A 16,425-nucleotide genomic window follows, 5' to 3' on the forward strand; every position below is an offset into this window, starting at 1 on the left:
GGAGCTGCCTGGGAGCGACATGTGAGGGCATGTGAAGGAAAGCACCCTTTGTGGCTAAAAGAACAGTGGCCTCAGGAGCTAGTAACACAAGTGCTGTGCTGAAGATGAGGACACCCTAATGAATAAGGCAAGGATCTGCTCTCAAGGCACACAGCCTCCACGAGGTGACGGACGTTCAATGAGCAATAAAATGGAAGTGATAAAAGGAAGCAAAGGGAGCTTTCCAGGAGTTCAGTCTAGGAGGCCAGGGAAGGTTTCATAAAGAAGTGACATTTGAGTTGGATATGGAATGACAAGTAGAAGTTCACCGAGCAGACAAAGAGGAAAATGGGAGAGCACAGGCAAAAGCAGAAAGATCAACATGCCTGCAGAGAGGAGGAACCCACTGAGGTGGGGTACACAGAGAGTTGATGTAGGAAAAAGCAAGCACAGACCAACTCTCAGAGCCGTGTGTCCACCACTGGGGCTGGCTGGGCCCCAGAGCACCCAGTCCCCTCCTAGTCCAAATGCTCATTCATTTGCTCAGCAATTATCTTGCAGGGCTGGAGAAGAGGACATGTGGAAAAAATTAGCCTGTCTGTGCCTGAATAATACAGGCCACTAAACTGATGTGGATTCTGACAGCTTTCTCCTCACACTGGCATCTGGAAGACTTACGGGAGGGGGGGAAAAGGAGAAATGCAAGATTTACTAATTAAACAATGAATGCCTGAGGGTAGAAAACATGGGACTCTGTCTCCCCATCACCCAGCACAGGGCCTATCACCTGCAAGATACTCCATTTTGATTTCCCCAACTCAAGTATTTTGATTCTCTTCTGGAGAGAAGGAAAGAAGGAAAGGAGGGAAGGAGGGAAAGAGGAAGGGAGGGAGGGAGGATGATGAGGTAAATTGACAGAGGAGTAATAAGTTGGATGGAGTGATGAATAGAGAGACTGACTTATGGACAGGAGCACTACAAATCTGTGAAGAGGATCGGCTGCTTCTTTGCTTGTCCTGACTTACCCTGACCATCTTGGATTGCCCAGCAGAAAAGCAGTGCAGAAAGAAATCTTCAGTTACATCCCTGGTAAGGTATACTTGCTTACACCCTGGACAGGAAATGAACTCTAGGAGGGGGACAGAAAGATAGCAGAATCAGGGCAACATGGCAAATTATACATAATGTAAGGTCCAGACACGAAGATTTCTAATACACAACACCAAGATATGTGCCAATGCCACTTATGCCAAAATGAACTATGATGCTATAGCCTGCACTTATCCATCCAGGTACTCTGAACATGACCATGCCATTAGGGGTCTGCTGCACAGACCTCTTCACATCCTGGTCTCTGCCTGATCCTACCTTCCTTCTCCATCCCACAAGCCATGCTATTGCAGGCGCAGCCCTGCTCTCGTTCTGATAATCAGGTGCCTTCCTGTTGTTCCCAGTCCTCTATCCACAGCCTTGAGAACCCAGCTCTCACTATTGGCTAAGCTTCAGTGGGGCGGTTTAGGGCAGCGCACAGTTCCAGCCATGAAAGTTACCTCAGAGCAGAATTACTTTAAAGATCTCAAAGACTAGAGCTTCCAAAAGGCCCTCGCCAGAGAAAGGCAAAGCCCCGATGCCTGCTCATCTAGTAGGTAATTTTCTCTTGTTACAGCCGATGCCAATCGGTCTGCCCCTGGGGCTCAGAGAGCTTTCGTTGGGCCTCCTCACCCAGCCCATGTGGGGTGTCACACACACATGTAAGTTTCACCTGTGAATGTGAAATCTTGTCTTACCCTCTGTCCCTGGAGAAATCAACGGTCTCCAATACGTTCCTCTGCATGGTGGGCTCCTGAACAAAAGTGGCATCAGACTGCCACCCAGAGACTGTAGTGACCTTCAGGCCCACCCCAAGAGCCATCAGCCTGCTGGTGCAAGGAAATGAGCCTTCTGAGCAGGAGTGGGTACCTGTGCCCAGGAACGAGAACAGCATGGAAAGGGGCTGCCAATGGCCGTGAGTGCTGCAGTCCCATCACAGGCTTCTCTGCCTTGTATCGTCGGAACGACACAGTAGCCATTGCTCTAGACTCGCACTCAAACACCAGTTTACCACCCATGACCTTGGCTGGACAAGTCCCTTCATCTCACTTAACTCCTCTGTGCCCCAGTTTCTGCATATGTCAGAGAGAAAGGGCAAATAAGAGTTGCTGTGGGGATTAAATTAGATAATACTTGAGAAAGCACATGATCCTCCATGAATGTTGAATTTGAATTCAAAAGATTTTTCATATCCTATTCATGGTAATAACCTCAATTGTCAACTCTCCCAGGTGATGAAAGTCAGATAGTCTGAGAGGTAGACTGAAGAAATGGCCACAAATTCTTCCCCTCTGTGCATCCATGCCCTTGCAATCCTAACCATTAAAAGGTAGAGTCTGTTCTCCACCCTTTTTTTAAGTTATTTTTTTCAGTTATAGTTGATGTTTAATATTATTTTATATTAGTTGCAGGTGTACAGCGCAGTGGTCAGACATTTATATAATTTATGTGGTGATCCCCCAATTAGTCTAGTACCCACCTGGCACTCTTTACAGTTGTTGCAACATTACTGACTATATTCTCTATGCTGTACTTTACTTCTCCATGACTATTTTGTAACTACTAATTTGTATTTCTTAATCCCTTCACCTTTTTTTACCCAGCTACCCAAACCCTTCCCCTCCTGGCAGCCATCAGTTTGTTCTCTGTATCTATGCGTCTGTTTCTGTTTTGTTTGTTTATTTTGTTCTTTAGATTCCACATATAAGTGAGATCATATGGTATTTGTCTTTCTCAGCCTGACTTATTTCACTTAGCATAGTGAAATAAGGTCCATCCACGTTGTCGCAAATGATGAGATTTCAATAGATGACTTGATAAAGAAGATGTGGCATACATATATACAATGGAATACTACTCAGCCATAAAAAAGAATGTTCTCTGCCCTGTAAAGCTAGGCTGGCCTCATGACCTGCTTTGGCCAACAGAATGCAGCAAAAGTGACCCTGAACAAGTTCTAAGCCTAGACCTCAAGTGGCTTTAAGACTGCCGGTGAATAAGCTCCTGTTAGATCGCTGGAAGGTGACAGACCAGCAGAGAGTGGCCTCAGGTGCGTCAAGTGTCCCACCTGAAACCATCAGAAGCCAGTTAGCCCCAAGTGACCCACCAGCTGAACACAGACACAGGAGTCGGCACAGCTGAGATTGGCCAGCCTGGCCCAGAGGAGCCCAGACCACACTGCCAACCTGCAGAATCCTAAATGAAATCGTTCAGTTGTTGTTTTAACCACTAAGTTTTGGAGTGGTGTATTATGCAGCAAAAGCTAACTGATAGATGCTGGGTAAATCAAAAGCCACAAATTATGCAGAATAATACTTTAATACTCTTCTTCCCCTCACCCCCCTCCCCACCAAAACAAGTCTCCCCCAACCTTCAAAGAGCCATGGACGTTAATGACAGAACTAGATCTGGAATCTCCTGGATACTCTCCTGCCTGTCAAGAACAGTGGCTACAGGTGGAGAAGGACGCTCTCCACAGGTGGCAACATCCAGGGGAATCAGGTAACTGTTCCTCCCTTCCACTTGGCTCGCCCTGGGGAGACCCTCCTCATCTACCCCTAGGCCAGAAATGCTGCTCTAATGGTTGAAAATAACTTCCACAAGGCTCCCAACTCCCTGGTACCAGATGCCCACACATTAGTCATAATAACACAGTCTCATTCGCATCATGAAAAAAGAGAAATAACTGAATAGGTCAGAGAAGGCCCCATCACACATCCTCTTCCTCCCGTGGTCTTCAAGGTGCAGATCCTCAGCTTCGTGCTCAAGGCCTTTTCACGCTCGCCTTACTTCTTTCTAGTCACATCCCTAGCTTCACCTGCCACACACCTATGTCCTTGCCATGACAAATATCTCTGCTACCTCCCGAACACACCAAACCTTTGCATAACTCTGTGTGTGTCAAATGCTGCTCCCTCTCTCTGAAATACTCTTTCTTTTCAGATAAACTCCTATTCATCCTTTCAAACCTGTTCCAACTGTTCTGCCTTTGAGAAGCAAGGTTCATTTCCCTCGGGATGAGTTAATTACCCCCTCTTCTGGTACCCCCACAGCATCCTGAACCTTCTTTTAATATAACAAATATCACATTGCATTTTAACTATCTGTTCATATGTCTGCGTACAAAAATGATCCACAATTGGTGTTAAAAAATATTATTGCATGATTTTTAGCAAATTGGACAATAATGTTTCTTTTGGATTTGAGTATTCCATGTGTATTCCTTGCACTCATAGCCACTGAAAGTAATAAGAAGCCATCTGGAAGTTTTCAGGGTGATGGAAAACAAAAGCCAACCCAGGATGATAAAGGAATCATCTCTGAGGAATCAGCAGAGGTGTGGGGTTTGGGAAAGGCTCTGAATTGGGAGATTTGGGTTCCAGGCCCAGGGCTGGCACTACCAACCACCTCAGGTAAGTGACCCCTTTCTCTGAACCTTACTTTCTACATCATTAAATTGAGGGGAAGGGAATAGCAGGGGAAGTATGGATTATCCAATCCTCTTCCTCTGCCTACTGCAGCCGGGCTTCAGACATATTTCCCTGGGCAAGATGGGAAAGCACAGGCAGCCCAATAGCGGCCTGGCCGTGACCCTTGTCAGAAAGTCAGGGGACAGGCTTGTGGCTGAGGGGAGGCCTGGACCTAAAGGTTCATCCTGTCTGAAGTGGGGCTGCTGCTGCTGACAGCAGAGATGGAGAACCATGGCCGGGGTGCGAGCAGGTCCCAGGGAGGCTCTGGGGCCCAGAGTGGACAGAGAGGACATGTGATCTCTTTGTGTCACAACAACCTTGGCCACAAGTTCTTATCCACCCTCAGAAGGTCCCTAACCCCATCAAGCTGTGTCAACCTTGAGGTTTTTTAAAGAGAATTCCCCATTTTTCAACGAGGCTACCAAAACAAAACAACAAAAAATGTTTAAGACAACTGGAATACATGAACTCTGAGGGCTATGGATGTGTCTAAAATACCCAAACATCTACTTACAATATTTAACATCAATATATAGTTATAGTAGTTATTAATGTATATTTAAATCACATATTACATACACTATTATTTAGATATATTGCTTTTTTTCTATTTGAATTATTCAAGCAACAGCCTTGAGCTTTTATTTCATAGACAGGAACATCGATTCTGAGAAATGTAGAGCCAGGGCCCAAAGGCCACACAACCGTCCCTGAAGGAGGTGGGGCTTCTACTTCTAGAATAAAGAAGTCACCGCCATGAGAGGTCCTCCTGGGGACCTAGGGGCCTGGTAGAGGGGCTCTGAAAGCCGAGAATGTTCAGTCTGTCTGTCACAAGAGTGAGCATTTCTGGCCCCCAGGAGGCGTGGGACAAATTTATCTTCTACCACCACTCCCTGTACCAGAGACTTTACATGTGTTCTCTCATTTAATCATCAAGCCATCTCTGAGAGGTAGGCATTTTCCCCATTTCACAGTTGGAGAAACTGAGGCTCCAAGGAGTTGTCACCCATCAAAGATCATACAAAGCAGGGGCAGAAGTACAACTGAAACCCAAGTCTGTCTCTAAAACCCAGCCCTTTCCACTTTGCCATGCACTTCTCTAATTCAAGTGTAAATAAACAAGGTAATTTTAATTAACTAAATAATTTGATTTTACGAAAATATTCCATAATAATGATCAGACTCTAATGATGACAAAACTAGCTCTGGACCTGGAAATCCAGAAGGAACTGAAAGCCAACCCCTGCTGTGCTTAAAGTTTTAAGAAATATCACCTTTGAGAAAAGGCAAGTGGAGCAGTTTTTCTGCCTGGAGAAAATAAATCTGGGGCAGTTTCCTTCCATGACCGGCGGTTCCCACACTTTGTTACACATCTGAATCACCAGGTGCTGGTGAGCACCTCATGTCCAGTCTGCATCCCAGAGCAATTAAATCAGAGGTTCAGGACATGGGATCCAGGTAGCAGTATTTTTAAAAATTCCCCAGATGATTACAATGTACAACCAACTTTAAGGGCCAGTGCCTTAGAGAGAGCACCCCCTGCCCTGTGTCTGAGCCTGATAGCTCTGTCCCCTGTATCATGCAGCTAAGAGAGGCGGGCTCACCCAGTTTTACAGAGGCGCCAAAAAGTTACAGACTCTGAATGTAGCTCTGATATATTTCCCGCCTGGCAGAGAAGAGTGCAGACGCCCAACATACAGGAAGGTACCCTGATACCTAGGTACCCGGGCGGGTGGTGGTGAGTCGGCTGACATGTTTTGCCTCCCCTAACTCCCAGCTGCACCTCCCCTAACTCTCACTGCACTGAAGGACCCATGAGTAGGCTTAGGGTGCAGCCTGAGGTTTGGCCCCACAAGACTGCCGCTGGGGCCTGGACAGTGCGCTCACCCGGGATCAGTGAGGCAGCGAGGAAGGGGGCCGAGACTGGGTAGTCCACCCTTCAGACGTGACCGGCAGAGACAAGGCAACCTGGGCACCTGGGCATCTGGGGGCTGGGGTGGGAGAGAAATCCCCCAGAGTTCTCCGAAAGTAGCACTGGGTCAGCTCAGCCCACCAGGAGGGATACATACCCCCCAGGCGCATAAGCCTGAGCTCAGTGCTAAGCCACCCTCTGAGGGGAAGACGCCCGTCGTTCTACAGCTCCTGCCCAGGACTCCAGGAAACTTGGCAGCTGGGGCCCAAGCTCTGACTCCAACGGAGCAGTGGCACCCTCTGAGGCAGCCTCATGCTCTTCTGCCAGCTCTCACCTATAGAACCAAAGCTGGACAGACCTAGTTTTCAGACCTAGCTTTTCTCACTGCTCATCTAGCCAATCCCCTCACCGTAAGGATGGTATCATGGAGACCCAGAGAGAGGGAGGCACTGAGCTAAGAACCACAGAGCCCTTATAAAACACAGGTGGTGCCCTGAACCACTGAGCACTTCTTGATTACCTCGAGAGTCACATGTGAGACATTCTACCTCCCTATGCCCGTCAGACACTATATAAGGAGAAAAAGACATTCTGGTTGTATCCTCTGCTGGGCTGACCATCCTCACCAACGATTCCTGTCCTCCCAGCCAAGGGCAGCTCCACGGTGCTGGGCATCAGCTCAGGCCCCCACCACACAAGTCCCTGAAGCCTTCCTCTAGCCTATAGCTCAGGCCAGCACCACCTTTGAGAAACACATTGTACCCACTCCCCAGATGCCCAGTCCTTGCTAGAAAGATAGATTTTGATCCTAAGCTGACTGCTGCTCCTGCCCCTGGCTGCCAGTAGGCTTACCTGTGGCCCCTGCTGCCCTGTGATTAGAGCAATACCTGGGAGAGAAGTCAGAAGAGCGACAGGTGAGACCAGCACAGGTCCCAGAGGATGGTGCTTCCCAAGCGCCCAGCAACACCCACCCTGCATGCTGCAGCCAGCTGGGCCGCAGGGCCTAAGCCTCGGGGACCTGGGTACTGGGTAGGGTAGGGGGAGCAGCCTGGATCCTCTCCTCCTTCCTCTGATGCATCCTCAGCCAGGGCTGCATTTCTCCAGCTCACCTGAGATGCTGCTGCAAGAAAGGGCTGGGTTGACTCCTCCTGTTCCTGTTTATCTTGAAGGCTCTGCAGCAGTTTTCCCAAACTGAACAGCAAGAGGGAGACCTCAAAGAGGCGACTCTCTTCCTAGCTGCATCTCCTTCCTAATCCTCTGGGTGCCTTGGAATAGAAGCTCAGAAGGAAGAAAACGAGATTTTCAACTTTCAGGAACTAGCTCTGTCGCTCTCTGCTCAGCTCAGGAGGCCATCACTCTCAGCCTTTTAGGACTCGATCCAAAAAAAATCCTTCAGCCCTCCATGTTCCCCAAAATGACAATGCTCATGTGTGGCTGGAACCTGCCCGGATCCGGCAGCTCATTTAAATAGAGCTCATCAAAACAACAGTGTTGGTGGAGAAGTGAGTAGCTGCAGGGCCCTGGGGACCCCCTGTTTATACGTAGGAAGAATGATGCAATCTGTGTATCAAAATAGCAATCCAGAATGGAATAACAGGCTCACGCAGCAGCGGTGCCTGCACAGCCAGAGCTCAAGTTGACACACTCTGTCAGCCCCACACTGCTGCAGCACGCAGATGCCAGGCACACACTCTCACCGGATCATTCTGAAAATCAGCAGGAGCCCGAGCTATCCCTCCATGCCCCCGAAACTGAAGGAGGGTGTTGGGGGGAGGGGAAGGACTTCGACAGACATTAAAAATCTGTCTCCTACACACTCACCTGCTCCTGCCACTTCACCTGAAGTCCTAATCCTGTGACGTCACAGTCAGTTGCCATAGTGACCAATTGTCCGTCACAAGTGGAGGATTAGGACTTCAGATGGAGAAGACACACATTTTATGATGCACAAAGGTCCTGGGAGGGATCCCTTGGCAGCTAACTCCACCCCCCAGGGAGATACAGTCATACACAAGCAGGGAGAAAAGAAGGGAAGGAGTAACAGGATCAAGCGCGAGGAAGGACATCAGGATGGGGCAAGGCTACAAGTGTAGGATAACTGCAAAAGTAGAAGACAGGAAAATTTCAAAAGCACAGAGAGGAAGTGGCAGGGAATGAGCCTGGAAAGATTGGCAGGAGAGTAAGCTCCTGAAGGACCCTGAATGCTAAGCTAAGGAGCTTGACCTTTATCCTAAAAAGCAAAGGCAGCCCAAAAAGTTCTGGGGAGAGACCAGGCTGGGTTTTATCATTAATTGGAGACAGGGGTGTCAGGGAAGAGGCTTGGGTAGTCGAGCACTAATGGGATCCTGAACCAGGGTAGAAATGGAAAGAAAGGGACAAAAGAGTCGTTTCAAAGAGAACAGACAGGATGTGACCAAAATAGGGTGTAGGGGGGAGTGGTGGTGTGTGAAGAAAAAGGAGTCAAGGGGCAGCCGGATGGCTCAGTTGGGTAGAGCGAGCTCTTAACAACAAGGTTGCCAGTTCAATTCCCGCCTGGGATGGTGGGCTGCGCCCCCTGCAAAGATTGAGACGGCAACTGGACTCAGAGCTGAGCTGCGCCCTCCACAACTAGTTTGAAGGACAACGACTTGGAGCTGATGGGCCCTGGAGAAACACACTGTTCCCCAATTTTAAAAACTTACACACACACACACACACACAAAAAAAAAAGAAAAGAAAGAAAGAAAGAAAGAAAGAAAAAGGAGTCAAATGAATGGGTGGGCTGTCCTGAACAGAAAGGTAACAGGCGTAGGAAGAGGGCAGTTGCCAAATCCCATCTTACCTGTGTCCTCCTTTCTCGGGCATCCACAGCCTCTGAAGCTCAGGCCTTATCCTACCTTTGCTGGAGCAGGATTCACAACCTGGAGGGTTTGTTAGAAATCCCAAATCAACCAAATCCACATCTCTCAGGTGTGGGTGTGGGACTAGGAATCTATGTTTCTATCAAGTTTCACAAATAATTCTTAGGCATCCAGACCGGCTTGGTTCAAGGACCAGTAATCTAGAGCCAACTGCAGTAGCCTCCTAGCAGGTTTTCCTGCATCCAGTCTTGTCGTCTCCAAGGCAGAATGACTTTTTAACAATACAGATTCGATCATATTCCACTGACCAAGAACTTTCAGTGGTTCTCCACTGTCTACTGAATAGCTTACATTGATTGGGAGCCTTCATAATCTGGCCCTAAATTTCCCTTCCAGTGTTCCCACTTCTCCCCTCCAAGCTATCCTATATCCCAGCCAGAAAGGCCTCCCCTCCGTGTGCCTCCTTCCTAACACTATTCCCTACCTGCGATTCCCCGACAGAGTTTTCCGGCCCTGCCTGGCTCCTGCACAGCTATTCCTACTTGATGCCACCCACAGGTTCAAATCCACCCAATTCCCCAGGCAGAGCCTGAAAAGGGCGTCAGAAAACTACAGTGCACCTGTTTTTGTAAATAAAGTTTTATTGGAAGTCATGCCTATTAATTTCCATATTGTTTATGGTTGTTTTTGTGCTGCAGTGGGAGTTCAGTGGTTGTAAGAGAGCCTGTATGACATGCAAAACCAAAAGTATTTATTATGTAGCCCTTTACCGAAAAAGTTGGCTGACTCCTGGCCTAAAGCAACAGCTACTTAAATTATTCCAGCCTTGCCCTTTGGAGTTTAATTCTGGTAATGGGGATCCTGCTTCTTCCCAAATCATCCCACATCTCTATGTGCTCTAGTTCTGATAACTGGGTCACATTTGAGCTGGGCCTTCAGTTGGGGGTAGGATGTTACTAACAAGGAAAGGGCATTTCAGGAGTAGGGGACATCATAAACAGGATTACAGATGTCAAAATGTGAGGTCTCTTAGGGAAAGATTGGCAAAGCTAGATCACGTAGAGGAATGACAGGAGATGAGGCTCTAAAATTAGTTTGGGGTCAGCTTGGGGAGAGCCTTGAAGACCACGCTAGGTTTCTGTTCTGAAGTGCAAGCAACTGGGATCCTTTTGGGTAGTTAGAAATGCAGGCCCAGAACAGGAGAGAGTGATCAGAATTGAAGCTAAAAGATTTGAGAAAATAACCCACAGAGGCAAAGGGTGAAGTGAGATCAGGCAGGAAGACCCAGGGCTGTGGGGCAGGGCCAGGCAGCAGATCTGAGCCAAGAGTCTGAATCTGGGCACGAGGGCAGGTGCCAGGCTGACACAGGAGATGGAGGGTCCAAAGCCTTCAGAGCCCATGCTGCTAGGAACCACTCAACTGTGAAACAAGCTTTCTGTGCCAAGAAGTACCCATGGGGGAATGCAGAAGCCACACGTAGGATGAATCTGGGCTCATCTCATCTCTCTTTTCACTTCAAATCTCAAGAGATAATCCAGGGATTGATGCACTGACATACTCCATGCAAAGGCACTGTCCCCATTTCCACTGGGCCTGGACAGAGGGACAGTGGAGGAAGCAAGGGCAGTTTCCTACTCTAGGTCTGCAGTTCCTACTGGCTCTCAAGCCCAGGCAAGTCCTGGACTGGCAGGCAAGGGAGTTAGATTTTCTGGTTCTGTAAGTGACATTCAGCAGGATTCTAGCCCTTTCTGGGGCCTCCTGAAGCCCCGATGCAGTGAGGGGTTAGCGATAAGCTCTCTGGCCTCCACAGCACCTACTAGGATGGGTCCCCCTGAATGAGAGAGTTCCAGCAAACAAGAGGTCCCTCCAAGACCTGTCCTTCAATGACAGCCACCTTGAACTCCCTCCCTCAGCAAATCCGTTCTAGCTGTAGCCTTCCCAGCAGTGCTGGCAGCAGCAAGCACAGCCCCCTGCCTCCTCCCTATTACCAGGGGAAGTGCTCTCCCAGTAACGGGTACTGTTCTGAGGTGCACAGTGCTACTCCCAGGCCCCTAGAGAGCCAATTAAGGTGAGGAAACTGTTCAGGAACTAAAACACCATCCCGCTGGTCGGGCTCTGGAGCTCCAGCTTCTGCACCTGCTGCACGCCCCACTCAGCCCAGCTCAGCACCCGACCTCCACGTGGGAGAGCTGGGTCGCTGCCCACCACAGACCCCACAGTGGTAGGACACTGTCCAGCACCTGGAACAGGTAAATAGCAGTCACCTTGCCTGCCATGCTCCTGTAGGCATGGTCTCACCCACCCCCCTGCCTCCCACCCTCACCCAGGCCATTAGAGCCCCCCCAGCTGAGCTGCTCATTAAGGTAGACGTTGTTTCCCTCTCTGACTCTCAGGTTGTAGCATCTTGCATCAGTTCCCTCTCTTTGGATCTTCCCAAAGCCCCAAGGCCTGTCCACTGAGGGACAGAGATTGCTCCCCCTTTCAGCATTTGTAATTTACAAAGGACATGCTGTCACCTGTCACTAGCTTCAGGAGGCATGAGGCAATGGTGATTATTCGGTGTTCTTAGAGCTCTTCAAGTCCAGCCCTGAAAGCCAGAGAAGACCCAGAATTGGGCAGACAATTAGTACTAGAGTCCAGACCAAGTTCCCGGGGCTACAACTGCCAGACCAGGGCTCAGGCCACATCTCAACTGCATCGCCCACGTTGACAACGGGAAAAGTAAAATTCCAAATTAATTCTGGAATTTAGATCTCAGAATCAAAGTCTCCTCACTAGGATTTGTCGTTTTGTAGATTTTAAGAGAAAGTATAATATTCTTTTTACTTACATGGGGAAGGAAATATCCAATTATTTGCCTTTTCTCCCCTAAAACAAACAGAGCCATAGGAGCTCTGAGAATTTTGAAGACCGATCCAGCACATAGTGAATGTCAGTTTCAGGCATGCCTGCCCCCTCAGAGCTTGCTACAGTTATTTAAAATATCACTTTGGGACTCAATGGCCAACTTTCCAGATAGAATTTGATCTGGGACCTTTTCAATTCGGCTTAAAAGGAAATAGTCCCAAGTAGGCATCCGCATTGGCTGAGTAAATCCATTTCCAGTATCAGCCTTTCTGCACAGAGCCCGCAGCTCCAGCCGCCCAACTCGCTGCAGCGCTGAGCCACCGCGTGCTCAGTACACTGCTGCCTCTGCTCTGTCCCACCACCAGCCTTCAAAGACCTTCCCAGCTGGTCTCCTCAGAGCCTGAGACCTGACGTGGACCCATTTCCTAGTGTGATGGGTTGCAGGGGAGAATCTCAGCTAGGCTGCCTTCATTAAAGATGGCTCAGCTTGCAGGGTTGGTTCTTTCCTCAAAGATTCTCCATGGAGTCTCCCCATCAGTTCAGTGATTCCAGGTGAGTGTGAAATCTCCCCTGAGCAAAGTGCAGATCACAAGCTTGGAAGACAGGGGAACTTGAATTTGACTTGACCTGACACTTAGTAGTTGTTAAACCTTAGACCTTACATAATCACAACCCCCAGGTTTTTCATCTGTAAAATGGGAATAAAACTTACTTTATAGGGTGAAGTTTGGAAAAGATAACACATGTACAAGTACCCAGTACAGTGTCTGCTCACCAGTAGGTGCCTGATAAATGTGTTCTGAATCTTGCAACTCGAGGAACAGAAAGGGGCTGTGTCACAAGTGAAAAAAATCTTCTTCTAGGCAAATGCCACGGGAGATCTTTGTGGATTCACAGGTTAAATCAATTGTTCAATAAACATTCACCTCAGGCCCCCCATCCTATGGAGGTTCTGTTTTACGCTGTGGGGTTGTAGAGAGGAAAGGCACAGTCTAGCTGAATGAGAAGATGCCCAGCTCAGGCCCTCGCCCGGTGCTGAACCCCACTATAGGCCTGCAGGCCTGGGGAGGCCCTATTGAGAGATGAGGACTGAAAACTAGCTGGACAGACCCTGAGTCCAGGCACAGCCTCTCTTCCATTCCACACAGCAACTGCCCGGTGCTGCCCAACAACCAAGAGAAATCGATGTATGGAAATGGACTCATCTCTATGCAGCGTGGCCCCATCTGGCTGCAGGCATTGATGCTAGAGACCTACGTTTTTTCAGCCTCCACCTGTCTGTCCTGCCACCTCTACCTGCTCCCACATTTTACTTTGAAAACCTCAGATTGGCAGAAATTGGATAAGCCTTTTAGGAAGTCTGTGCTCCTCCTCTGCTGGATAAAAGCTCTTTCTGAAGAACCAGACTCCAAAAGCATGGCTTCTCAAATTATGGACCAGAAATCTAAGGTCAGGTATCGGGTATCTCACTAGACTTACTGGAGATAGGCGACAGCTCTACTTCTCATTGGTCAGCTCACTTGGGCGCCATTCTTTTTCAGTCCTTCAGAAAACATTCAGTGAGAAACTGATATCACCAGTCCTAGTGCATGAAGAACCTCCCAGAGGTGCTGTTCCTTTGCCTGAACGTGAAACAATCTTCTCTTCACATCCCTGCTGCACGGTATGATTATCATCTGTTTAAGTGTCTGCCCTTTTGTAGAACATGAGTTCCTTGAAGGGAAGGACCCGGTCTTTTTATCTCTGTACCCTAAATGCCATAGAGTCTGGTACACAAAAGTCAATAAATACCTGTGAATAAAACAGACAGACACACCAACAAATTCCATACAGCATAAAGTCCTAAAATCTCCAAGTGATACAGGAAGCTTATTCCATTCTTCACCTATAAATGCAAATATAGTAGGTAACAATCGCCTGGCCTGACCATAGGACTTACTAAAGATATAAGATGCCACATATTCAAGAAATTGCCTCTGTCTCCAAAATAAGCATATTCATATCTAACAGATTTCTTCCTACTTCAGTTTCACAAGTTCTAAATAATAGTATTTTTTCCCATTGCTTGGTCTTACTATATCCTAAGCATAACGCAGAATGTTCTATGTGTATATTCTCATTTAATCTTCCTAACAATCCAAGTTAATTACTACTATCATTAACCCCACTTTATAGGCAAGAAAACTTGCCCACGCTACTTGGCTTTTAAGTGGCAGGCAGAGCAGGACTCAGACTCAGAGGCCCAGATATGCTGACACCAAAGCTTATGTTTTCAGTCTCCATTGCACTTAGAAAACTCGGCAACAAACACAATGGTTCTGATAATTGTCATTAATATGAATTTAGTTTTTTGACTTTAGAGTCAAAGTCTTGAGACATGCATATTAGTTCATGTTAAAAATCTTAAGGGAGATCAAAGACCTGAACATAAGAGCTAAAACTGTAAAACTCTTAGAAGAAAACATAGGATAAATGCTTCACACAATGGATTTGGCAATGATTTCCTGGATATCACACCAAAAGCACAGGCAACAAAAGAAAAAATAGGTAAGTTGGATTTATCAAAATTAAAACTTTTACACATTAAAGGACACTATCAACAGAATGAAAAGGCAACCTAAGGAATGGGAGAAAATATATGCAAATCATGTATCTAATAAGGGTCTAGTATTCAGAATATATAAAGAACTCCTACAATTCAACAACAACAAAAACCTGATTTAAAAAATGGGCAAAGCTAAAACTATACCATTAAACAACAACTCCCCATTTCCCACATCCCCTCCCCCCAGCCCTTAGCAACCACCATTCTACTTTCTGTCACTATGAATTTCACTGCTCTCGGTCAGTATTTGTCTTTTTGTGACAGGCTAATTTCATTTAGCATTATGTGCTCAAGATGCATTCATGTTGTAGTATGTGCCAGAATTTCCTTCCTCACTAAGGCTGAATAATATTCCATTGTATGTATATATCACATCTTGTTTATTCACTCACTTGGGTTGCTTCTACCTTTTGGCTACGGAAAATAATGCTGATATGAACGTGGGTATACAAATATCTCTTTGAATCCCTACTTTTAATTATTTTGCGTATATACCCAAAAGTGCAATTTCTGGATCATATCGTAATGCTATTCTTTAATTTTTTAAGGAAATACCATACTGGTTTCCACAGAGATTGCACCATTTTATATTCCCACCAACAGTGCACAAGGATCCCAATTTCTCCACATCTCACCAACAATTACCATTTTCAGTTCTTTTTTTCTTTTTTTTTAATAGCAGCCATCCTAATGATCCTAATGAGATGATATTTCATTGTGGCTTTGATTTGTATTTCCTTAAAGATTAGTGATATTAAGCATCTTTTCATGTGCTTATTTGGCTATTTGTATATCTTCTCCAGGGAAATGTCTATTCAAGTCCTTTGCCATTTTTTAACTGGGTTGTTTATTTTTTATTATTGAGATGTAGGAGTTCTTTATGTATTCTGGATATTAACCCAACAGTGCTGGAACTTTTAAGACATATTTAGGATTCACTATATTGATCAGTTAAATTTATTGGATTTCTAAGAGTTCTTTCAGTAATTAGGAATGCTTATTTGCTAGAAAATTGCATCACTTAAAAAGAAAATACATTTAATTGATAAAAACAAATATTAACTAAATTTGTAAATATGTTCAAATATTAATGAAAAGCCCTTAAAAATGATTGTTAAAATTTGCCATATTTATTAATAGTGTAATATTTGTAAGCTAAAATCAAAGCTCAAGGAAGAACAAAGTTTAAGTTATAAGCTTGAAAATCATATATTCAGTTAAAAAATCAAAGTAGACCATATCTTCTGTGCTCCAAACTCTCAACAGAGACACAGAGAAGTTAAGTAGCCTGCCCAAGGGTTTAGAGGGCTCAAAATTCAGATCTAAAGACAACGCAATGTTACGCTGCCTCAAAGACAGCCTAGATTTGTGCTACAAGTCACTTTCAAAATACTGCAGACAATGAAACAAACCGAAAAGATAATGCTGCCAAATGCTGTCAACTTATTTGACTTTCTCATCCTGTAAGTTCATTCAATAGATACTCACTGCCCCTCCATAACGTGCCCTGAGCTACAATACTGAAATGAAGGAACCTGGTTCCTGTCTCTGAGGACTTCACAGTTTTCAAAGAGATTGTTTCCTAGGAAACCTGACATTCAGAAGCAAGACACAAGCTCCTCCCTGCTGGGCCACAGCTTAGACAGTGAATGGTTCACTAGTCAGCCTGTCTGTTCAAAATCT

General features: G+C 46.4%; 1 protein-coding gene across 6 annotated transcripts in view; it reads right to left on the minus strand.

The window, feature by feature from the left end:
* TRIM66 (tripartite motif containing 66) overlaps positions 1 to 16,425 on the minus strand; it is a 60,908-nt gene that overhangs the window by 34,591 nt on the left and 9,892 nt on the right. Inside the window, exons 1-3 of one of the 6 annotated variants that reach the window (XM_074335954.1) lie at positions 8,272 to 8,374; positions 7,560 to 7,728; positions 1,005 to 1,108 (exon numbers count right to left, since the gene is read on the minus strand). In XM_074335954.1, coding sequence (XP_074192055.1) covers positions 1,005 to 1,013 — 9 coding nt within the window. In that variant the 5' untranslated portion in view covers positions 1,014 to 1,108; positions 7,560 to 7,728; positions 8,272 to 8,374. The other 5 variants (XM_074335955.1, XM_074335953.1, XM_019728498.2 and 2 more) reach the window with 5 other exon arrangements.

The sequence above is a fragment of the Rhinolophus sinicus genome, linkage group LG06 (genome assembly GCF_036562045.2).
Source record: "Rhinolophus sinicus isolate RSC01 linkage group LG06, ASM3656204v1, whole genome shotgun sequence".
NCBI classification, from domain to species: Eukaryota; Metazoa; Chordata; class Mammalia; order Chiroptera; family Rhinolophidae; genus Rhinolophus; species Rhinolophus sinicus.